The following is a 25602-nucleotide window of genomic DNA, read 5'->3' on the forward strand; positions in this document are numbered from 1 at the left end:
TTTGCCCCAAACGTTTTATTTTGAAAATTAAAAAAAAAAAAAAAAAAAGGAAAAAGAAAGAAAAGAAAATACAAACGGTACAGAATGGTACCATTAATACCGGTTTCCTCCACCTGGACTCAACACTTGGCTACATTTGCCATATCTTTCTATATATACTAAAATATTTTTGAAAGTTGTAAACATCAAAACACCATGCGAAATACTTCAAATGCATCCTTTAATAAATATTCTCCAAACGCTATACCACCATTACATATCGGTAAGAAAATGAACAATTCCATAATATCATCTAATATCCGACAATATCAAATCTCCCCAACTGTCCTAAAACATATTTCATAATTTTGTTCTTCCAAATCAGTTTCACACAGTGCACTTGGTTATGGCTTTTTTAGGGTCACCTTTTATTTCGAATTTAACAATTCACAGGAAGTTGGAAAGGTAATAATCCTGCCTCCAGTTTCCCTCAACGGGTACAACCTACATAATTATCGCTTAATATAAAAATCAGGAAATTGATACTGGCATATTTGTGTAGACTTCCACTCACACCTACTTCTACCTTTCTCACATATTTGTGTGACCACTACCACAATCAAGATACACAACTGTTCAACATCACAAAGACCTTGATAAGTGCTACCCTCCCTCTCCCTCCTGTCCCCACCCACCACCCCCAAGCTCTGGCAACCACTAACCTTTCATCTCTATATAGTTTTGTCATTTTAGAGTATTATATAGATAGAATCATACATAATACCTTTTGAGGTTGGATTTTTAATCAGCATAATTTTCTTGAAATTCTTCTTTTCATTGGAGCAACGGGTCATTCGTTTTATTGCACAGTAATAAGTATTCATGGTATAGATAAAAAACTATTTTGGCCACTTGTTGAGGCTATTTGGGTTCCTTACAGACGCTTATAAGTGCTATAAACAGTCACATACAGGAGTACAAATACTGGGTCATAACATAGGTGCGTGTTTGGTTTTGTAAGAAACTGCCAAACTTTTTCTCCAGAGTAGCTGTACCATTTAACAGCTCCAGCAACATATAAGATCCAGTTTCTCTGCACCCTTGCCAAGATTTAATATTTTTTTATTTTAAGCTATTCTGATAGATGTGCTGTGATTTTAAACCCTAGTGGTTAGTGACAGTAAACATCTTGTCATTTATTTGCTATCTATATTTCAGTGAAAAGTCTTTACATGTCTTTTGCTCATTTTCTACTTGAATCTATTATTGTTGAGTTTCGAGATATATAGTCTAGATACAAATCTTGTTGGAATATGATTTACAAGTATTTTCCCCAAGTCTGTAACGTCTTATTACTTTTAAGGTTTTTTTGGTTTTGTTTTGTTTTTGCAGAGCAAGTTATTTTCATTGTGATAAGGTTCAATTTATCATCTTTCCTTTTATGGAGGCTGCTTTTGATATATAAGTTTAAGAGTTCTTGCTTAGTCCTAGCTCTTGACTATACATGTATATATTTATGTATATTTGCCTATGGATATTCCAATTGCATCAGCAGCATTTTTTGAAAAGGCTATCCCTCTTTTACTGAATTGCTCTTGTATCTTTGCCATAAACCAATTGAGCACTTGTGTGAGTCTATTTCTGGATCTTAGTGTCTTATGGCTCTTTAATATTTTTTAAGAACAACCTTCCTCATTCACTTTTTATACCTTTCATTCTGGAAATTTTAATACATATACAAAAGCAGAGATGAATACAATGAACTCCCAATATTCATCCAGTATCAACAATTACCACCCTTCCCTTTTTTCATATTTTTTAAGAATCTAGTGCAGTTTTCTTATACAATATCCCATGTTCTAAACTTGTTTCTCATGGTGTCAATTTATCTTGTTCCTCTGCCTCCTGTATCTCCTGTAAACTGGCAATTAGGTCTACAAAGCTTGAAAAAATTCAGGTTACACTTTTGGCTTATTGCATCATATGAGGAGGCACATAACGTAGGCTGTCTCAGTCTTAGTGATGTTATATTTTAACTGGTTAAGAGGTGAATGCCAGCCTCTCCACTGTTAAAGTACGTCTTTCCCTTTGTAATTACATAATCTGTAGTGATTCTCCTATATAGCACAGATATAGAGCATCTCCATATTCATTACCTCATAACAACTTTGTAAGGTATTCTCCCTCCTGTTATACAGATGAGAAAATCAAGGCTCCAAGAAATGAAGGCATCTGTCCAAGCAAAGTAGCAGAAGCTGACTTACACTCAAGTCTTAAGATTTTAAATCTTGGGCCCTTCCAATTTTCACTCTTGTGTACCTTTCAGTCTAATGAGGAACCAGCCCTCAAGGAACTCTGGGGTTGAATTAGTAACATTTATCTACACATCAGTTCACCACTACTATTAGAAACACAATCCTGATACTAAGGCATTTATGATCCAGCTGCAGAATTGGGAGTTTTGAGAATTACAATATAAAATTAGCAACTCAATAATATAGGATGAATGAAGTATCAAATGTACAAAAAGCACAGACTGAATGAATGATTGGTTCAGAGGAATGGGCCTGATCACAGAGGTGGATTCCGAATTGATTTAATCAGAGCTTTAAGACCTTGGTTCCGGGTGAAACTTAGGTAGTAAGTTGAGTACTGGAGAAGAATGTTATTTCTTGAGTACCAAGCTTTCGTATGTAATGGTGAAATGTCGATTAGAACTTTTCAGTAATAGTAGCAGAGATCAACAGCTCGGGATGGGATTAAGGATTTTTTTTTCCCTATGAACAAGGAAAGCAACATAGGACTGTCCTTCCATTTTGATATTCTAGATCTGCTAGGTTTCAAATATTCAGGTTGAAAAATAGTTTTCTTTGGCATCAGTGTTAACAGCTGGACATAATATTGTTTTTCCATAATAAGCCAGTATTTTACCATCAAAACAAACTATGTATATTATTATCTACTAATACCATAAAAATTCTGAAAGCTATATTTAATAGTCTTAGACTATTAAATCCAAAGTTAGCTATCCACCATTCTTTCTCTTACTATAAAAAGGAGTATTTATGAGGTTCCCAGAACCCTAATATTGACATACTGAACAAACATTACATCATGTTCTAGATTCTGACCATATCTTTCACTCAACTTTATTGACAACTAAATTATTTCACAAAATATGTTCACAAATGTCCTTTCACTTAATCCTCAAACCCTTTGAGGTAGGCATTATGTCTACATTTGACTGACAGAGAAACGGAGGCCTTGAGCTGACTTAACAACACATGGCTAGTAAGAGAAAGAGCTAGGCCCTAAACCTAGGTCTTCTAACTTCCAATTTAGTAGTCTTAAGTTGTCCACAAACAGCAGACTCTTGCCCCCTCAACTCCTGTCTGACATATCTCAATCATATGGTCAATAGAGACTTTTTATAGTAGTGACACTATTTTTAAAAGGTATAATATACACATTTTCAGAAACAATGTCCATTTTTAATACAAAGATATTTTGCTATCATTTACATCTACATCATTACATCTCATAAGTTTCTTCAGTCTTCAATTGCTCTAAGGTCCCTTTCCAGAGTCATAATAAATGGTCTGGAATATAGTATAATTTACCTAGAATTTGCTTTATGTTTTTGTAGTCTTGAAAGTCTAGATTAACTTTCACATGCAAGTCATTTGTCTACAAAAGGGTGAATCATGAATTTTTTCCTTGCAAGGACCAAATACACTGTTTGTCTAACAGTTACTTAGATAGGCAGAGATTCTATCTCATTTTACAAATGACATTAGATTTTCTGAATCTGTCTGGGACTCCGTGGCATTTTGGAGCCAAGAGAATTCCTCCACACTACGGACTTCCTGTTGAAGATGAAGGTTTGAAATCTGAGAGAATTCTTTTTGAGACTCTTCACATTCACAGAGTTTTCCATCTGTATGAATTTTCTGATGTACAGTAAGGTTTTTTCTCTGCCTAAAAACTTTACTACAATCATTACACCCATATGGTTTTTCCCCTGTATGGATCCTCTGGTGGCCAACTAAATTCCTCTTAGAAGTAAAAGATTTTCTACACTTCTCACACTCATATGGTTTTTCCCCAGTGTGCATTCTCTGATGCACAACCAGGTTTTTATTCTGACTGAAGTCTTTACCACACTCATTACATTTATAAGGCTTTTCTCCAGTGTGGATTCTTTGATGTACCATAAGATTTCTACTAGAGGTAAGAACTTTTCTACATATATGACATTCATAGGTTTTTTCCCCACTGTGAATTCTTTGATGTTCAATAAGGTTTCTGTTGTAAGTAAAGCCTTTCCCACACTCATTACATGCATAGGGCTTTTCACCAGTGTGGATTCTTTGATGGGCTATAAGGTTTGAGCGGTAACTGAAGACTTTCCCACAGTCACTGCATTTATAAGATTTTTCCCTTGTGTGAATCCTCTGATGTCCAATGAGGCTCTTCTTCAAAATGAAGCATTTACCACATTCATTACACTCATAGGGTTTCTCACCACTGTGGATTCTTTTATGTTCAATGAGGTTTCTGTTAGAACTGAAAGCTCTTCCACACTCACTGCATTCAAAGGGCTTTTCTCCGGTGTGGATTCTCCGATGTACAAGCAGGCTTGAATTATAACTAAAAGCCTTCCCACAATCCTCACATTTGTAGGATTTCTCCTGTGTATGTAGTTTCTGATGAACCATGAAACTTTTGCTCATGATGAAAGTTTTCCCACACTCTCGACATTCATATGGCTTTTCCCCATTGTGTAGTCTCTCGTGGTCAATGAGGTTTCTGTTAGAACCAAAGACCTTACCACAGTCTTTACATTCATAGAGATTCTCTCCAGTATGGAACCTCTGATGTAAAATAAGGCTTTTTTTTAGAATGAAAACTTTCCCACATTCATTACATTCGTAAGGTTTCTCTCCATTGTGGAGTCTCTGGTGGTCAAAAAGGTAAGCACTCTGAGTGAAGGCTTTCCCACATTCAGTACATTTATACGGCTTCTCTCTGCTATGCATCCTCTTATGGTCAATGAGATTTGACTTTGAATTGAAAATCTTCCCACATTTTTTACAACCAAAAGTCTTCTTTTCTGTGTGTACTCTCTGGTGTAAGAGGAGGCTTTTGCTTCGAATGAAAACTTTTCCACATTCTTTACATTTGTATGGGTTCTCTGCACTGTGGAGCCGCTGATGGTCAACAAGGTAAGTGGTCTGAGCAAAGGTTTTTCCACACTCATCACATTTATAGGGTTTTTCCCCAGAGTGGATTCTCTGGTGCAGAATGAGGCTCTTCTTCAGAATGAAAGCTTTCTGACACTTGTTACATTTATAAGGTTCTTCCCCTTTGTGGAGCCTCTGATGGTCAATGAGGTAAGCATTCTGAGAGAAAACTTTCCCACACTCATTACATTTATAAGGTCTCTCCCCAGAATGGCGCCTTAGATGTATAATAAGGCCCGAGTGCCTATAGAAGCCCTTTCCACACTCCTTGCATTTATAAGGCTTCTCCCCAGTGTGAATTCTCTGATGGTTCAGAAGGTAAGCACTTTGAGAGAAGGCTTTCCCACATTCATTACATTTATAAGGTTTCTCCCCAGAATGGTTTCGTAAATGCATTAAAAGGCTTGAGCGCTGAATGAAGCCTTTTCCACATTCCTTACATTTATGAGGTTTCTCACCAGTGTGGATTCGCCGATGGTTTATAAGATGGGAGATTTTATTGAAATGTTTATAACATATATCACATTTATAAAACTTCTTTCCTTCAGTAGCTATTAAACTTTCAGAAAGAGCTGAACCTAAAGTCAAGCTTTCTCCAAATTCCTTCCACTTCTGTCCTCGTTTTTCTGGTAGAGTCCTTTTCTTCTTATCTCGTTCACAGAGAGGAACATTCTTCAGAGTATCTCTTTCCCCTGTTTTAGTTCCCCAATAACTTGCCAAAACTTGCCATTCACACGCTTCCTCAAAATCAAGGGTCTGGGGGACACTTCCTTGAAGTCTTTTGAATGTTCCTTTCTGAGAATCAGCTCTTTGAGAAATGGTTGGCTTTGGTGTCACCTCCTCATTCTCAGTCATGGCCTCCCATTCTGGTAAAAGGAATTAAAAATGCAAATGTTACCACGTAACTGTGTCAGTGAGAATAAGATCTTCATATGACTTTAAAATATTCAAATGAATTGCATTTATATGAATACAAAAAGAAGACACTTTTCATTAAATCAAAGTACAAAGCAGAATACTACACTGACAAGGTTGTAAATATATTAACAGAGAACTCACTTAGACACTTCTAAGCACTTTGTCTCCAAGAAATAGAAAGATGTAAAAAGGTAAATGATGTTGAGTAAACAGATGCAAGGAAGAACCAGAGAGAGAACGTGTGATCATGTGTAGGTGGTTCAGACATGAGGCTCACGATGTTGGACAGAATAGAGAGAATCACTGGGCTTATAAAGAACTCTTTATCTTCTTCATGCTAGGAAGATGGGAACTCTAATGGAGAGAAAATATACCTAAGAACCCTAAAATAATCTTTTATTTTTGAAAGTCAAGGGCATAAACATTTAATTACTTGAAAGCAAGTAACCTATAGGGGAAAAAATCTATTAAAAAGCAACTTAACGTTTAGAATTCATCGGTAACTACGACTATTCCTTTTAAAGTTGAGAAATGGAAAACATCAAGACTGACTTAGATTCAGTTAAATATAAAAATGAAGAGGGATGCCTAGGTGGCTCAGTTGTTTACGTATCTCATTCTTTTTTCTTTTCTTAAAATTTCATTTATTTATTCATGAGAGACACAGAGAGAGAGTCAGAGACACAGGCAGAGGGAGAAGCAGGCTCCCTGCAGGGAGCGCGATGTGGGACTCGATCCCAGGACCCCGGGATCACGCCCTGAGCCAAAGGTAGATGCTCAAGCGCTGAGCTACCCAGGTGTCCCAAGTATCGGATTCTTTTTTTTTGGATTCTTGATTTCAGCCCAGGTCACGATCTCAGGGTTGTGAGACTGAGCCCCATGTTGGGTTCTGCACTTCGCATGGAGTCTGCTTGTCTCTCTCCCTCCCTCTGTTTACTCTCTCTCTAAAATAAATAAATAAAATTTAAAAAATATATATAAGAAGAAATACAGAATGAAAAACTCAGATATCTTAAAAACATGAACATATCTATAAAATGATGTGGCTGCACTAGTAAATTGCTAGTCCCTTTCTACTCCAACATTCTCAAATATTGTAAAATGTGAAATTACTATTTTTAAAGTATTTTTTTATTTTTATTTATTTTTATTTATTTTTTATTGGTGTTCAATTCACCAACATACAGAATAACACCCAGTGCTCATCCCGTCAAGTGTCCCCCTCAGTGCCCGTCACCCATTCACCCCCACTCCCCACCCTCCTCCCCTTCCACCACCCCTAGTTCATTTCCCAGAGTTAGGAGTCTTTATGTTCTGTCTCCCTTTCTGATATTTCCCACACATTTCTTCTCCCTTCCCTTATATTCCCTTTCACTATTATTTATATTCCCCAAATGAATGAGATCATATAACGTTTGTCCTTCTCTGATTGACTTACTTCACTCAGCATAATAACCTCCAGTTCCATCCACGTTGAAGCAAATGGTTGGTATTTGTCGTTTCTAATGGCTGAGTAATATTCCATTGTATACATAAACCACCTCTTCTTTATCCATTCATCTTTCGATGGACACCGAGGCTCCTTCCACAGTTTGGCTATTGTGGACATTGCTGCTAGAAACATCGGGGTGCAGGTGTCCTGGTGTTTCATTGCATCTGAATCCTTGGGGTAAATCCCCAACAGTGCAATTGCTGGGTCGTAGGGCAGGTCTATTTTTAACTCTTTGAGGAACCTCCACACAGTTTTCCAGAGTGGCTGCACCATTTCACATTCCCACCAACAGTGTAAGAGGGTTCCCTTTTCTCCGCATCCTCTCCAACATTTGTGGTTTTGTGGCCTTGTTGCCTTGTTAATTTTCCCCATTCTCACTGGTGTGAGGTGGTATCTCATTGTGGTTTTGATTTGTATTTCCCTGATGGCAAGTGATCCGGAGCATTTTCTCATGTGCGTGTTGGCCATGTCTATGTCTTCCTCTGTGAGATTTCTGTTCATGTCTTTTGCCCATTTCATGATTGGATTGTTTCTTTCTTTGCTGTTGAGTTTAACAAGTTCTTTATAGATCTTGGAAACTAGCCCTTTATCTGATATGTCATTTGCAAATATCCTCTCCCATTCTGTAGGTTGTCTTTGAGTTTTGTTGACTGTATCCTTTGCTGTGCAAAGGGTTTTTATCTTAATGAAGCCCCAATAGTTCATTTTTGCTTTTGTTTCTTTTGCCTTCGTGGATGTATCTTGCAAGGGGTTACTGTGGCCAAGTTCAAAAAGGGTGTTGCCTGTGTTGTCCTCTAGGATTTTGATGGAATCTTGTCTCACATTTAGATCTTTCATCCATTTTGAGTTTATCTTTGTGTATGGTGAAAGAGAGTGGTCTAGTTTCATTCTTCTGAATGTGGATGTCCAATTTTCCCAGCACCATCTATTGAAGAGACTGTCTTTCTTCCAGTGGATAGTCTTTCCTCCTTTATCGAATATTAGTTGACCATAAAGTTCAGGGTCCATTTCTGGATTCTCTATTCTGTTCCATTGTTCTGTGTGTCTGTTTTTGTGCCAGTACCAAACTGTCTTGATGACCACAGCTTTGTAGTACAATCTGAAATCTGGCATTGTGATGCCCCCAGCTATGGTTTTCTTTTTTAAAATTCCCCTGGCTATTAGGGGGTCTTTTCCATCAAAATCCTAGAGGAGAACACAGGCAACACCCTTTTTGAACTTGGCCACAGTAACCCCTTGCAAGATACATCCACGAAGGCAAAAGAAACCAAAGCAACAAACAATCCAATCATGAAATGGGCAAAAGACATGAACAGAAATCTCACAGAGGAAGACATAGACATGGCCAACATGCACATGAGAAAATGCTCCGGATCACTTGCCATCAGGGAAATACAAGTCAAAACCACAATGAGATACCACCTCACACCAGTGAGAATGGGGAAAATTAACAAGGCAGGAAACCACAAATGCTGGAGAGGATGTGGAGAAAAGGGAACCCTCTTACACTGTTGGTGGGAATGTGAAATGGTGCAGCCACTCTGGAAAACTGTGTGGAGGTTCCTCAAAGAGTTAAAAATAGACCTGCCCTACGACCCAGCAATTGCACTGTTGGGGATTTACCCCAAAGATTCAGATGCAATGAAACGCCGGGATACCTGCACCCCGATGTTTCTAGCAGCAATGTCCACAATAGCCAAACTGTGGAAGGAGCCTCGGTGTCCACTGAAAGATGAATGGATAAAGAAGATGTGGTTTATGTATACAATGGAATATTACTCAGCCATTAGAAACGACAAATACCCACCATTTGCTTCCATGTGGATGGAACTGGAGGGTATTATGCTGAGTTAAGTAAGTCAATCAGAGAAGGACAAACAGTGTATGTTCTCATTCATTTGGGGGAATATAAATAATAGTGAAAGGGAATATAAGGGAAGGGAGAAGAAATGTGTGGGAAATATCAGAAAGGGAGACAGAACATAAAGACTCCTAACTCTGGGAAACGAACTAGGGGTGGTGGAGGGGAGGAGGGCGGGGGGTGGGGGCGAATGGGTGACGGGCACTGAGGGGGCACTTGATGGGATGAGCACTGGGTGTTATTCTGTATGTTGGTAAATTGAACACCAATAAAAAATAAATTTATTATTTAAAAAAAAACTGCTAGAATTAAGTAAGTAGAGCAAGGATGCAGGACACAAGATCAATGAACAAAAAATAGTGGCATTTCTACACAATAGCACTAAACAATCCTAAAAGGAAATTAAGAAATAACAGCATAAAAAAAGAGTAAAAGACTTGGGAATAAATGTTAAAAAGAAGTACAAAACTTATACTCTGAAAACGATGAAACATTTTGAATGAAGTTAAAGACTAAATACAAGAAAATGTATCCCAGGTTCATGGACTGGAAGATTTAAAAATTGTTAATATGGCAACGATCCCCACACTAATCTACAAATTCAGTGCAATCCCTATCATAAGTTCACTGGCTTCTTCACAGAAATTGACAAACTAATCCTAAAATTGAGATGGAAACTTAACAAGGCTAGAATAGTTAAAACATACTGAAAAAGAAGAACACAATTGAAGGGCTCACCTTTCCTGATTTTATTTTATTTCATTTTTTAAAAAGATTTTAATTTATTTATTCATGAAGACACGGAAAGGGAGAGGCAGAGACACAGGCAGATGGAGAAGCAGGCTCCATGCAGGGAGCCCGATGTGGGACTCGATCCCGGATCCCTGGATCACGCCTCGAGCCAAAAGCAGACACTCAACTGCTGAGCCACCCAGGCCTAACCCTTCCTGATTTTAAAATGTACTTCAAAGCAACAGTAATAACACAGGGTGAAAAAAAAATGACAGGGTGCCACTGACATTAAGGATAGACATATAATCAAAGGAACAGAATTGAGAGTCCAGAAATAAGCCTTCACATTTATGGTTAATTAATTTTCAAAAGGGCACCAAAACAATTCAATGGAGGGAAAATTGTGTTGAGATAGTGGAATGGTGCTGAGACACAGAAAGAATGAAGGTGAATCTTTACTTACACCACATACAAAAATGAATCAAGATGGATCAAAATACTTAACCTGAGAACTGAAACTATAAAACTCTTAGAAGAAAACAGACATAAACCTCCATGACCTTGAATTAGGCAATAGTTTTTTAAAATAAGTCAATCAGAGAAAAACAATTATATAGTATTTCACTCATATGCAGAATATAAAAAACAGTGCAAAGGATCATAAGGGAAGGGAAAGAAAACTAAATGGGAAGAAATCAGAGAGAGAAATCATGAGACACCCTTAACTTTGGGAAACAAACTGAGGATTACTGAAGGGGAGGTAGGCGGGGGCTGGGGTTACTGGGTGATGAGCAGTAGGTATTATACACAACTGATAAATTATTAATACTTTTGAAACAGATTGAATTGAAATTCAAAAAATACATAAGGCAAAAAATGATATATATTAGTGACTTTCTCTTCTTAAAATGAGTTACAAAAATATATATAACATCATATATGTAAAAAATATACATAATTATATGTACATCCACACACAAAAAATGAATTTTTAAAGGCCTAAAAATGTCAAGGGAAAGTGAAATGAGACATATCTTCCAATAATATTTTATATTTTACAGAGAATGTAATCATGTGTTAATTGTGTAATTAATAACTAAAAAAGAAGCTTGTAAATAAATCTTACTTTTCTATAAAAAAGAAATTAATCAAAATTATTAAGTTTTGTGGTTCAAAGCATTTCACTGTGAGAGTGAAAAGACACACGCAGAATGGGAGAAAATACATGAAAGTCTCATATTTGTATCTAAAATACATCAACTCCCACTACTCAACAATAAAAAGACAACCCAATTAAAATATAGGCAAAGAATCTGGAAAAACATTTCTTCAAAGATATACAGTCAATAAGCACATGAAAAGTTGCATAACATCTTCAGCCATCAGGGAAATGCAAATGAAAACCACAATGAGGGATCTCTGGGTGGCGCAGTGGTTTAGCGCCTGCCTTTGGCCCAGGGCGCGATCCTGGAGACCCGGGATCGAATCCCACGTCGGGCTCCCAGTGCATGGAGCCTGCTTCTCCCTCTGCCTGTGTCTCTGCCTCTCTCTCTCTCTATCTGTGACTACCATAAATAAATAAAAATTTAAAAAAAAATAAAAAAAAATAAAAAAAAAAAGAAAACCACAATGATACCTTCTTAGACCCACTAGGATGGCTATAAAGAGTATTAATAAATGCTGGGAAAGACCTAGAGAAACTGGACAGTACTTGGGTGCCTCAGTCCGTTAAGCATCTGCTTTTGGATCAGGTCATGATCCTGGAGTCCCAGGTTCAAGCACCACATCTGGCTGAATGGGAAGTCTGCTTCTCCCTCTGATCCTCCTCTTTCTTTCTTGTGCTCTCTCTCTCTCAAATAAATATTTAAAAAAGAAAGAGCTGGAGAAATTGGAACCCTTATACATACACTACTGGTGAGAGTGCAAAATAATGCAGCAACTTTGGAACAGTCTGCCAATTCCTTATATGATTAAACAAAGAGTTACCCAGTGTTTTATACGGATGGATGTTCCTGTTATTTGTCCAACATAACCAGTCATCTAGACCTGCGTATAGGCAGGCAGGCTAATGAGTGTTGTGAGATTCGTGCTGTGTGAATAACCTTGGGAGCCTTGTTACTTAATATATATTATCTGGCGTCTAGGTCAGAACTGGCCCTTCTGGATTCCAAAAGTTATAAATCTTATTTCATATTCCCTCCTGCTCTAGGGAGGCTGGCCCCCAGGAATGTAACCTGGGAGGGGACAGACACACAGCCCAGGCTCCTTGAAAATATAAAAAGATGGTAACATAGAAATGCAGCTTACTCCAAACTGCACATAAGCAAAAAAATGTTTAACATAAAACTCCATGGGATGCCTGGGTGATTCAGCAGTTGAGCACCTGTCTTCGGCTCAGAGTGTGATCCTGGAGTCCGGGATGAAGTCCTACATCGGACTCCCTGCGAGGAGCCTGCTTCTCCCTCTGCTTGTGTTTCTGCCTCTCTCTCTCAATGTGGGTCTCTCATGAATAAATAAATAAAATCATTTAAAAAAATAATAACATCAAATCCCATCATTTGCCCTTTAACCATGGCCCTTATGGGGATGGTCAGTTGGAAGTTTGACCTGAAGGGAGGATGCTCTGCCCAAGCCTCTCAATATGGAAGCCAAGCTGTCTCCATGGGGCTTCCCAAGCTAATGAGGTTGTATGTTTTAAGTACCCAATGGGATGTAATTCTGTCTTGTTTTCATTTACTGCTTATTATTGCTCTCCTTTCCTTTTCTGTTTCAATAATAATAATAATAATAATAAAGTTTTATTTCCTTTTAGAAACCAAAACATAACTGTCGTGAATCTTTTCACAGAAGACCCAGCTACTCCACTCCTTGGTATATATCCAAGAGAAATGAAACCATAAAACCACACAAAAACTTCTGTACAATTATTCACAGCAGCGTTATTTCTATAGCTCAAAGGTGGAAACATTTTTAAATGTCCATCAATTGATGAATCAATAAAATGTGATATATACACACAAGAAAGTATTCAGCATTAAAAGGAATAAAGTATTAATACATGCTACAACATGGATGAACCTTGACAACATTGTGCTAAGTAAAAGCAGTCACAAAAGACCACATACTGTATGATTTCATTTATGTAAAATGTCTAGAGAATATACAGATCTAGAGAGATAGCAGATTAGTGGTTGCCTAGGGCTGGGTTGGAGGTGTAGCTGGGTGAAATGAATGTGATTGCTATACAGTACAAGGCTTCTTTTTGGGGGAAATGAACTATTCTAAAATTAATCATGGTGATAGTCACAGAGCTCTGTGTATACACTAACAAACCACTACACTGTAACCTTTAAATGGGTGATTTATAAAGTACATGAATTAAATCTCAATAAAACTGTTATTAAAATAGAAAGTCAGCCCTCTGTAAATCTTTCCCTTAGTCACCCACCACTGCCCCGAATCTCCCAATCTCCCAATCCTTCTACCATCCCAAGCTCCTATGGGTTCCCACAGTTGTGTACCATGTATTATATATATCATTTGTCACACTGTATTGTAACGATTAGTATAAATGTCTACCACTCCAACTTGAATGTTTGAAGGCAGGAACTAAGATTAACTTATGGGAAGTACTCAATATTTCTCGAATTTCCTTCAAATTCTATTCCAATCTCTTAAATAAACATATATAAATCTTTTACACACTGAAACACTGTGTGCAAGCCAGCTGAGAATTCTGCTTTTCTCCAAATAGTTTATCAATGCATGGAAATTGAGAATAGAGAATTGTCATATTTGATAGTGTCATAGTATATGACAGTATACTCCAGGTCAAACACCATAGATTGCTTAGTACTTTATCTTGGGGAATTTGGTCGGCCCCAACTTTTAACCGTTATAAATGTTTTTCTGGTACTATCCCTAGGCATATTATTTACTTCCCTCTTTCTGAAACATTTACTTAAGGTGTCCTCCTCAAATGAAAACCACTAGGTCAAAGGGCATAAGCACCTAGGTACCAACTTACTAAAGTCCCAACAACACTGCAGTTGAAGCATATCTTATTTATTAAAGTTGATTCAAACTTGTCTTTCCTTAAACAGCTAGACTATATAAGCAATTCCATTTTCTTCTTTTCCTTTTTTTTTTTTGGTTCAACTCTTAGACCCATCTAGACTTTATTCTGGTTTACAGCATGAGTTATATGGATACATGATGAGGGTTTATCATAAAATTCACTAATTTATTCATCAAACCTACTTCTAAATTCTTAGAAAAGATGGATTACTAAGTAAATAGCATTACAACTACTAAAAGCCACTTGGGTTAAAAAATAAACAAACTGGATTTGCATGTCATTCTATATATGAAAATAAATTTTATTTTATTTAAAAAATTTTTTTAAATTTATTTATTTATTTATTTATTTATTTATTTATTTATTTATTAATTATAGTCACACAGAGAGAGAGAGAGAGGCAGAGACACAGGCAGAGGGAGAAGCAGGCTCCATGCACCAGGAGCCCGACGTGGGACTCGATCCCAGGTCTCCAGGATCGCGCCCTGGGCCAAAGGCGGGCGCCAAACCGCTGCGCCACCCAGGGATCCCCGAAAATAAATTTTAGATGGACTAAAGCTTCAATGTAAAATTGAAACAATGAAAATATCTGAAAAAAATACAAGTGATTAAAAAAAATAATAATCTTGGGCAGCCTGGGTGGCTCAGCGGTTTAGTGTTGCCTTCAGCCCAGGGCATGATCCTGGAGACCTGGGATCAAGTCCCACGTCAGGCTCCCTGCATGGAGCCTGCTTCTCCTTCTGCCTATGTCTCTGCTTTTCTCTCTCTCTCTCTCTCTGTCTCTCATGAGTAAATAAATAAAATCTTTAAAATAATAATAATTATTATTTTACTAGGGTGCCTCAGTGGCTCAGTCGGTTAAGCATCTGACTCTAGATTTTGGCTTGGTAATGATCTCAGGGTCATGGGATCAAGCCCTGTACCAGGCTCTGTGCTCACTGTGGAGTCTGCTTGAGATCCTCTCTCTTGGGACGCCTGGGTGACTCAGTGGTCAAGCACCTGCCTTCGGCGCAGAGCGTGATCCTGGGGTCCTGGGATCGAGTCTCGCATCAGGCTCCCTGCATGGAGCCTGCTTCTCCCTCTGCCTGTGTCTCTGCCTCTCTCGCTGTCTCTCTCATGAATAAATAAACAAAATCTTTAAAAACAATAAAAAATAAAAAGAGATTCTCTCTCTCTGCCCCTCCCCCTGCCGCTTGGACACTTTCCTGCTAAATAAAATCTTAACAATAAATGAATAATTAAAAATAATTTTACTGAAAAGAAGACCACAAAAGACCATAAAGTAAAATACTGCTAAGTTTAATACTACATAAAAAATTTCCTAAGGCTTAAAAATAACAATTCATAAATAACATTGAAATGCAAACAAATGGGAAAAACATATGCAATACTTGACAAAGGCTTGGCAGCTCTCATAAATAAAATTAATATGCAGAAAGGATATGAGTAAGAGTGAAATGACCAATAAACGTGAAAAGATTCTGACCACACTAATAATCAATGAAATGAAAAACAAATAATAGTATTTGCCACCTACCTAGCAGAGATTTAAAACACTAACCAAATCATAAGCATATATAAGGGAAATGGGCTTCCTTTTGCTCTGTTTATGGGAAAGTAAGTTAGTTGGTACATCACTGGGAGAAAGCAGTTTGGTAACGTGTTAAAATATAAAATCTGCAGAATGTTTGGCCCATTATCAGCACATCTGAGATAGTAAGAGATATTTTCTCATTAAGTATAAAAATATACAATATAAATTACTGTAGGTGATAAAATAATAAGGTTGCAACATACCAAAAAAATAATATTTTCATATATGTGCACCCTAGTCAATTAGAAAACTTCAGAAAATACTCCAATTCATGGGACACTTGGGTGGCTCAGCAGTTAAACATCTGCCTTCGGCTCAGAGCATGATCCTGGAGTTCTGGGGATTGAGTCCCACATCGGGCTCCCTGCAGGAAGCCTGCTTCTCCCTCTGCCCATATCTCTGCCCACCCCCTACCCTGTGTCTCTCGTGAATAAATAAAATCTTTAAAAAAAAAAGAAAGAAAATATTCCAATTCCAAAGATTCAACATAACCTGAAATATGCAAAATCCAGATGAAGACAATTTAAAAATAGGCCTGAAATATGAAAATAGCGCAGAACAAATGGAAAGGCATGTAATGTTTTTGAATAGAAATTCAGTATCAGATTAAAACACACACACACACACACACACACACACAAAAAGAAATTCAGTATCATAAAGCTGTCAACGTAAAGCATGATAGACAATGGAATACTATATAGCTACATAAACTGATGCTATGAATCTGTATTTCAGTCCAAATCAGATCAGTGCATTAGTTGATTCCTTAATTTTTAATGTATATTTGTCCAAACAAAATCTTACCTTTTTCTTCAAAGTCTAATAACACAAAGATACCTCCTTTATGGCCTTTCCTAACGTCAGGAATGCTACTGGTTGCTTTGTCCTCTTCATTTCCATCTCAAAAGGTTTATCACATTCTTATACTAATTATGTTACTCTGCCTTATTTATTCTTTCTATACTCATCAACCAAACCATGATAAGCTACTTAGGGGCAGACTCACATAATTTCCACAGCTGTCACCACATGAGAGATGTTTTCATGTTTGTTGCAAGCACAAATGGCTACTAAATATTTTTAAGTGTTCTGACTTTATTACTAGTCATAAAAATCTACCAGAAAATAAAGATATTACAACTTAAAAAAATCATATCAGCAGCAATTTAAAACAATGGGACTACACAGTACCAATAAAGACAGAAGAAAAGGAGTGTTCTTATGTACCTCTCCATGAGGACAGAGATCACCAAGGAAAGCAATTTGGCAGTATGACAGAAGAACCTTCTTAAAACAATTCAAACACTTAGGCCTAGTAACTCTGCTTCTAATAAAAATAATGAGAAATAAAGACTTTTAGGTATAGAGAAAGATGATTATTACAGAAATTATCCAGAATAAGGAAATGGCTGAATTACGGCACAATTATGTAGCCAACAAAAAGAAACTCATACAGGAAAAACTTGTGTGGGTTTAAGTTATATTTTCTTCTAATATTCTATGTTTTCCAAAACAAGTATATACTAATTTCATAGTCAGAAAACAAAGGCTGATGAATTAAAGGTAAGAATTGATGGGAAGAAAGAGTCCTTACCTAGGGAGGTCACATTTCCATAATTCTCCAACATCACATCCCAGTACAAGGCCCTCTGAATCGGGCCCAGACACTCCCATTCCTCTGAAGTGAAGCATACAGACACCTCCTCAAACATCACCAACTCCTGAAATAATAGGTATGTGTGAGATTATCTATGTCCAGGAGCTCCCCTAGCAAAAAGTTCCTTTCACATTCCTGGCAAAAGGACACATTATGAGGCCATGAAGTGAGCAAGGGCTATCAAGGAGACCCCACATAAAGTCTACCTTCCAATTGCATGGACTGTGATAGAGACAGGAACTAACTGGGCCCCAAACACTAGGATGACAGAGGATACCTAAGCCACAGTCTGGTAGTACAGGGAGGGCCTTAGGAATGAAAGAGAATGCAAATCTTACCTGGGGCTGGGCTGTTAGGAGCATGAGGGCCATTAACTGATTTCTTGGGTTCTCTTCCTGGGAAAGGGCAGAAGCTTCAGGGGCAGGAGAATCTGAGGAAGGAGAAAAAGCTGCATGTGAAATTACTGCTGTTCCTGACCACTACTCCAAGTATTGTTTCTTCTACAAACAGGGAATTCAGAAAGACCCAGAACTTCCAGAACTAGACAATGGTGGCCATAAAATGACTTACAAACCTTTTTCTGAGTGACCCCCAGGTACAGTACTGGAATAATAGAAGATTAGCAGTAAGAATGGATAAAAGGTCACAGGAATCCAGGAAAGGACAGACAGGGGAACAACAGAAAGAATTTGGTACCATAAGGGTTTCATATACAAGACAGGAAGAGAGGAAGAAACTAACTGTGAGTAGGAGGATGAGCCATAATAAAGACCCTGACAAAGTCCAAAGCCAGGATCGCTAAGTACCATGTTGAGCATCCTGGAGACTGAACACGAGTGAGTCAGTAAAAGGATTTTGGCAAATTTCAGTTGTTATGTGGCTGCCAGTGGGTACATGAAGAACTGCAGTTCCTGAAGTGCTCATCCCCTCCTGAAGAATGTCCCGGTCCTGAACAAGAACTGGAACCTGGGAATAAGCAAAACAAAATAAATAAGCTGACTCTTCTTGTACTTACAGAAAATAGACTCACCTGACAACTATGGACCTCTTTCTGCCCACAATCAAGAACTGTGAGATAAGAGACCCACCTCAAGTATGGAACATCAAAACAGCAATAAAGCTTTGCCTTGACAACAACGGAGCTGGCCCTGTAGCCCATTCATGGCACTGGTGGCCTTTCCCACTGAAACTGAACAAAATGATGGAAACAGAAGCCAGACCTGGGTGTGGGCTAAGGAGGGAAAGGGAAATTACAGTAATAATTAAGAGTATAGATTTTAGCCTCAGACCTGGTTTTAGATCAGACTTGGGTTCAATATACTCTTCTACTTATCTACCCCTTTATTATTCCTTCCTGCTTCAACAGAAGGAATACCAGAGTCTAGACACATGTTTGCTACTAGCTAAATGTCGGACATAAGGCAATCCAGCCTCCATTTATCTATCTCTCAAATAAGGATGGATTAGAGCTTTGTGAGGAACTATATAGCTCTAAAATTCTTCATTTTGAGGATGCCTGGGGGGCTCAGCAGCTGAGCATCTGCTGTCAGCTCAGGTTATGATCCTGGGGTCCTGGGATTGAGTTCCACATCGGGCTTCCTGCAGGAAGCCTGATTCTCCCTCTGCCTGTGTCTCTGCCTCTCTTTCTGAGTATCTCATGAATAAATAAAATCTCTTATAAATAAAATTCATTTTTATGATTAAAATAAACAAGCTCATCCTTGGTGCCTCTCCTAAGTTTGTTTCAGACTTCTTACATATAACGTTTCTAGTGGACTACAAACTGACAGAAAGAGATCTCATACACACACTGAGAAATATATTAAGATCCCAATTTAATGGTCAAGGATATAAAATCTTTCTAAAATTAAGTATCTCAACCCAATCCCTTGGCCCTAGGGCACACATGGGGAGGTCCTGCCAGATTTAGAGAGCTTTAGTCCTGTTTTCTCACTGCCTTTTATAATCAAGGCTTACCTCGTCACTCCTAACAGACTTATACAAATAATACATATGCTCCTGTTTAGGGGAACACTTATTTTTTTTTTAGGGGAACACTTAGAAACATTATGTTCTTCAGGTTTTTTTTTTTTTTTTAAAGATTTTATTTTATTATTTATTCATGATAGTCACAGAGAGAGAGAGAGAGAGAGAGAGAGGCAGAGACACAGGCAGAGGGAGAAGCAGGCTCCATGCACCGGGAGCCCGATGTGGGATTCGATCCCGGGTCTCCAGGATCGCGCCCTGGGCCAAAGGCAGGCGCCAAACCGCTGCGCCACCCAGGGATCCCTGTTCTTTAGGTTACTGAACCAAACTCAGCATTAGCAAGCATCACCAGATGAACAAAGTGCAGTCAATGCCTTTTTGCTAATTCTGAATTAGGAACAAGACACCAATCATAAATCCATTTCTCTGCAGATATTCTATGATCTGAAATAGCTCGTGAACCTGCTGTAATAAGCATTAGGGTTGCTAATGTGCTACTAATTATTTATGAAAATTATAGGATCAGCCTCCAGCCCAGCTCACCCTGCCTTAATTCTCTCCTTCCTTCCATCCCAAATCTCTCCCCTCCCCCTTTCTCACTTTTAATGCTGGTCCATCAAGGTCTTTCTGTAGCTCCTCTACCAAAGCCACGGCCTCCTCACAGCTCCCAGGGCGATGGATCTGCACCCAGGTCCGAATCTCCCCAGGAAGGATGCTCAGGAACTGCTCCAGGACCAGCAGCTCCAGGATCTGGGCCTTGGTACGTGCTTCTGGCCTCAGCCAACGACGACAGAGCTCCCGGAGCCGGCTCAGTGCTTCCTGGGGTCCAGATGTCTCATGATAACGTAACTGTCTAAAGTGCAGGTGGGAGGTCTCCCAAACAGAGGAGCTGCTTCCTTGGAAGCTGGTTCCCCATTTCCAGGTATCATCCTTCCCTTTAACAAGACCCTCTTGTCTCAGAGCACTGTGGGCCCAATTTTCTCTTGTCATTGCTGTCATTTAAGAAAGACTTCTCTCCAGGCCCTCTCAATCCTTGCTTGACTTCTTCCTTAAAGCTTGGAGAACATTATCTAGAAGACTTCAAGAAATCATTCATAAAGTTAACCCAAAGCAATAAATAACCAAGATTTCCAGACCCCAGTCAGTTTCCAGTGATGAAGAGAACCTCCCTAAATGCAAGGTTCTAGGTTTTAGGTATTGCCTACTCTGACAGAAGCCCCTGCCCAAAGCTCTAAGGACACAGATGCTCATGTTACCCAGATCACTGCTGTAACCAGACATGAAATCCCGTTAGTCTTTATTCACAGTGTCTCCTCCACATAATTATAATAAATCTTTTAACTACCACTCTAACAACAGGCATCCAGGCTTTTCCTGTGCAACCCTGAACAAGTTACTTCACTTTTGAGTCTCAGTTTCTTAACCTGCAGAACAGGGGTAATAATAAGTCCTATCTTACTGCCTTGTGAAAGAACTGGATATCTATATACAAGCTTTGAACAGTGCTTAGTATATGCACTCAAAGGTTAACTATTATCTTTCTATAACTCTTTTCTATGTTCTGTATGGTCAACAAGTAAGGTCTTAATCCTGATACACGAGACAAAACCCTAACACCCTCTCAATTGACAAAGAAAGGTTGAACTAAGTTAGCTTGAATATACATACTTTGAATTCTCTGAAAATTGTTCTTTGTGTTAATCAAAATATTTAGATAAATTTAGGGCAGCCCGGGTGGCTCAGTGGTTTAGCGCTGGCTTCAGCACAGGGAGTGATCCCGGAGTTCTGGGATTGAGTCCCATGTCGGGCTCTCTGCATGGAGCCTGCTTCTCTCCCTCTGCCTGTGTCTCTGTCTCTTTCTCTCTCTCATGAATAAAAAATAAAAATAAAAAAAAATTAGATAAATTTGACTTTTAATATATAAAACTTAGGCTTGTGGCTCTCTAAAATCTTTTTTAGGAATAATATTTATTTTTCTAATTACAAAACATAAAATTAATAAAATCAGGAAAAACATACAAAACCAGAGAATAATCATTACTATTGTTCTGTACTATGTTCTGATCATTTTGGATCACAAGATAGATTGGAACCAATAGTACAGCTCTGTACCTTGACATGTTGTCTTTTAACTGTAATATTATATAGTCTTCATCACTATTTTAAGAGCATATGAGCCCATTCATTACTTAGGTAGTCCCTTGTTATTAGATATTTAAATTATTTATAATTTCCTCCTATTATATAAATTAGGCCACAATGACTATCTTTGCTAATGAATTTTTGGTTACATCTCTGCTTATTTTTTCAGGAAAAATTCCCAGAAAAAAAAAAAAATTGTTGGGCTGGAAGGTACAAATAGTTATTTTATTTTATTTTATTTTATTTTATTTTATTTTATTTTATTTTTTTAGATTTATTTATTTATTTATTCATGAGAGAGACAGAAAGAAAGGCAGAGACACTGGCAGAGGGAGAAGCAGGTTCTGTGCAGGGAGCCCGACATGGGACTTGATTCCGGGTCTCCGGGATCAGGGTCCGGGTTGAAAGTGGCGCCAAACCGCTGAGCCACCCAGGCTGCCCCATGGAAGGTACAAATAGTTTTAACCTTTTGAGATTATAACAGTTATGTCACTGTCCATGACATATGAAAGCACCTTCACTAATTTAACACTTGGACTTTTCCGGAGCAATGTATATAGCTAGTAGAGGAGGCAGAAATGTAAACACAATTTCAATATAATATACAAATAAAATTAATAGGTCATACAAGCACAGTAAGAATTCATAGAAGGTTATTTTGGATTAGACTCTAAAGAAAAATAAAAAGACCATTGGGCTATTAGGCAAGCCATTTCAGGACGAAAGAACTGTATTTTCAAAAGTATGGGAATGACAGCACACAAGCTCTATTAGAAATGTGCTTTAAAAAAAAAAAAAAAAAGGAAGAAAAAAAAAGAGAGAAAGAGAAAGAAAAAAGCTCTGTAAACCAGAGAAAGGAAGTAAACTCTGGAGGTAAGGCCATAGGAGTAGAGTCAAGAGATAAACAGAAGTCAAATTCTAAAAGCTCTCAAGAGGCAGTGGAAGAGGGTGGTCAGGTACTGTTTGTGATAAGCAACCAGTAAAGAGATTTTATTTTATATTTGTCCTTGTTATGTTTTTAAGCAGGTAATATTAGTTCGAAGTTTAAAATTGGGATGCAAAAAAAAAAAAATTGGGATGCGGGGTGGCTCAGTCGGTTGGTTAAGCATCTGCCTTCAGCTCAGGTCATGATCTCAGGGTCCGGGGATGGAGCCCCATGTCAAACTTGAGTCTGCTTCTCCCTCTCCCTCTGGTCCTCCCCCAACTCCTGCTCTCTAATAAATAAAATCTTTAAAGAAAAAAGAAAAATTATAAAATGCATACTGTGTAAAGTTTCCCTCTCCCCATTAGTTTCTTACTATCTTTCCAACTATTTATGTTTACACAATTAAGTATAATATGTATTGCTTTGTATCTTTTCCACCCCCATAAATGGTAGAACACCATGAATCCCATATTGCGTCTTTTTTTCCTCAGCACTCTATCTTAGGGCTGTCTGGCTGGGTCAGTCAGTGCAGCATGTGACTCTTGATTGTCACAGTTGTGAATTTGAGCCCCATACTGAGTGTAGAGATTATTTAAAAATCAAATCATAAAAAAAAAAAAAAATGTATCTTAGAGATTTTTCCTGTCACACATAACCCCTTTTTACTGTAGTATAATTTATTTACCTACTCCATCATAGATGGGCAGGTAAATCTCATCTTTTCTTATTAAAAACAATATTATCATGAAAAACCTTGAGCATACATCAATTAGCATGTGTGCAGGCATATACATGAAAAGTTCCTCAAAGAATTGCTGGATCAAATTTATATGATTATATATATACACACACATAAATATTTTATATATACATACACACATATATATATGTATGTGTATATATATACGTATTAGATTTGATACAGCATGTGTACATGAGCAGGGGGAGGGGCAGAGAGGAGATGCTGAAGCTGACTCTCCACTTAGCAGAAAACCTGACATGGGGCTCAAACATAGTACCCTGAGATCATGACTTTAGCAGAAATCAGATGCCCAGCTGACGGAGCCACCCAGATGCCCCATGACTTTATAATTTTGATATTGCCTAATTACTCCTTCTTTGGGCCTGGATGAATTTACAATTTACACTCCAAGAATGAGCAGTATGGGAGTGCCTTTCTCCTTACTCCTTCACCAAATCTAACTTGGATTTTGAGTGAATGAGAGTATTTTTATGAGTCATTTATATTTTATTTTCTGTTAACTATTCATATCTTTTGCTCATGTTTCTATTGGAATGTTTGGTCTTGTTAATGTGTAACTCTTTACATTATAAGAAAATTAGTCCTTTGTTACAATGGGACGTGGCAAATTTTTTCCTTTTGTCATGTCTCTGCCATGTATCTCATGTGATTTTATCTTATCTGTATTTGTCTTGCCATGCAACCAATCTCTTTCTAATGGCTCTAGGTTTTGTGTCACAGTTAGAAAGGCCTTTCTAACTCTAGGCATGAATTAAGTATTAACTAACAGGGTCAAAAATCTATATGGGAGGGATGATGGGAGAGGGAAGACTGGATCTCAGGAAGGCCAGGAAAGTTTTTACAGCGGTCTAAACAAATGATTAAGTTCTAAACTAAGTAGCAATAGGAATAAAATAATTGAGAAAACCTGAGGAATTCTTCGTAATTGATCTGGGGACTACAGAAAGAACTTTCAAAAAGGATTTCTATCCCATGTTCACAGACAGAAAGATTCAATATTGCCAAAGTGCCAGTTCTTTCCTATTTATAGTTCAACGCAATTTCCATTACAATATCAAGTTATTTTGTGGATACCGACAAACTCACTCTTAAGTTTATATGAGGCAAAAGACCCAGAATAGTCAACATGACATTGAAGGAGAATAAAAAAGTTAAAAAGGACTGATACCACACAACATAAAGAATTATGATAAAACTATAGTAATTAAGATAGTGTGGTATTGGTGAAATAATATACAAATTAATGAAACAGAATAGAGAGCCCAGAAACAAATCCACGTAAATATAGCAACTGTTACTGATAAAGGAGCAAAGGCAATACAGTGGAACAAAGAGAGTCTTTTTGACAAATAGTGCCAAGACACTATAACTGGACATCCACATGCAAAATAACAAAAAACAAAACAAAAACTAGACACAAACCTTCCACCCTTCACAAAAATTAAATCAAAATGGGTCTCAATGTGAAATGCAAAACTATAAAACTCGTAAAAGATAACAAGGGAAAACCTAAATGATCTTGGGTATGGTGGTAACTTTTTAGATACAACACAAAGATGTAATTCATGAAGAAAAAAAAACAGTAAGATGGACTTTGATAGAATTTTAAAAATTCTGCTGTGTGAAAAACACTGTTCAGAGCTTGAGAAGGCAAGCCACAAGCTGAGAAAAATATTTGCAAAAGACATGCATGTCTGATAAAGGACTGTTATCCTTTGTGTACTTCATATGCAAAGAACTCTTAAAACTCAACAATAAGAAAACAACTCAATTTAAAAATAGCCCAAAGACTTTAAGACACCTCACCGTGGACGCCTGGGTGGCTCTGTGGTTGAGTGTCTGTCTTTGGATCAGGTCATGATCCTGGGGTCCTGCATCAGGCTTCATGTGGGGAACCGGGTTCTCCCTCTGCCTGTGTTTCTGCCTGTGTCTTTCACAAGTAAATCAATACAAATCTTAAAAAACAAAAAAACAGACACCTTACCAAAAAAGATGTACAGGTTCTAAACAAGAACATGAAGAGATGGTTCACATCACGTCATCAGGGAAATGCAAGTTAAAACAACAAGGTATTGCCACACACCTATTAAGATGGCCAAAATCCAGAAGACTGACAATTCCAAATGCTGGTGAGGATGTGAAGCAACAGGAACTCTCATTCATTACTGGTGGAAATGCAAAATGGTACAGCGAACTTTGGAAGATAGGTCGGCATTTCTTGCAAAACTA

The 25602-nt window shown here is 37.9% G+C and overlaps 1 protein-coding gene across 3 annotated transcripts in view; it reads right to left on the reverse strand.

Moving 5' to 3' along the window:
* Positions 1-203: 203 nt before the first annotated feature.
* The window catches only part of ZNF197 (zinc finger protein 197), a 51135-nt gene continuing 25736 nt past the window's right edge, over positions 204-25602 (reverse strand). For 2 of the 3 annotated variants that reach the window (XM_038565405.1, XM_038565403.1), the window contains 5 exons: positions 20144-20621; positions 18364-18523; positions 17896-17987; positions 17495-17621; positions 204-6088 (listed from right to left, as the gene is read on the reverse strand). In XM_038565405.1, coding sequence (XP_038421333.1) covers positions 3756-6088; positions 17495-17621; positions 17896-17987; positions 18364-18523; positions 20144-20542 — 3111 coding nt within the window. In that variant the 5' untranslated portion in view covers positions 20543-20621 and the 3' untranslated portion in view covers positions 204-3755. Of the gene's footprint in view, positions 6089-17494; positions 17622-17895; positions 17988-18363; positions 18524-20143; positions 20622-25456; positions 25539-25602 lie in introns of all 3 variants that reach the window. The other variant, XM_038565404.1, reaches the window with a different exon arrangement.

The sequence above is a fragment of the Canis lupus genome, chromosome 20 (genome assembly GCF_011100685.1).
Source record: "Canis lupus familiaris isolate Mischka breed German Shepherd chromosome 20, alternate assembly UU_Cfam_GSD_1.0, whole genome shotgun sequence".
NCBI lineage: Eukaryota > Metazoa > Chordata > Mammalia > Carnivora > Canidae > Canis > Canis lupus.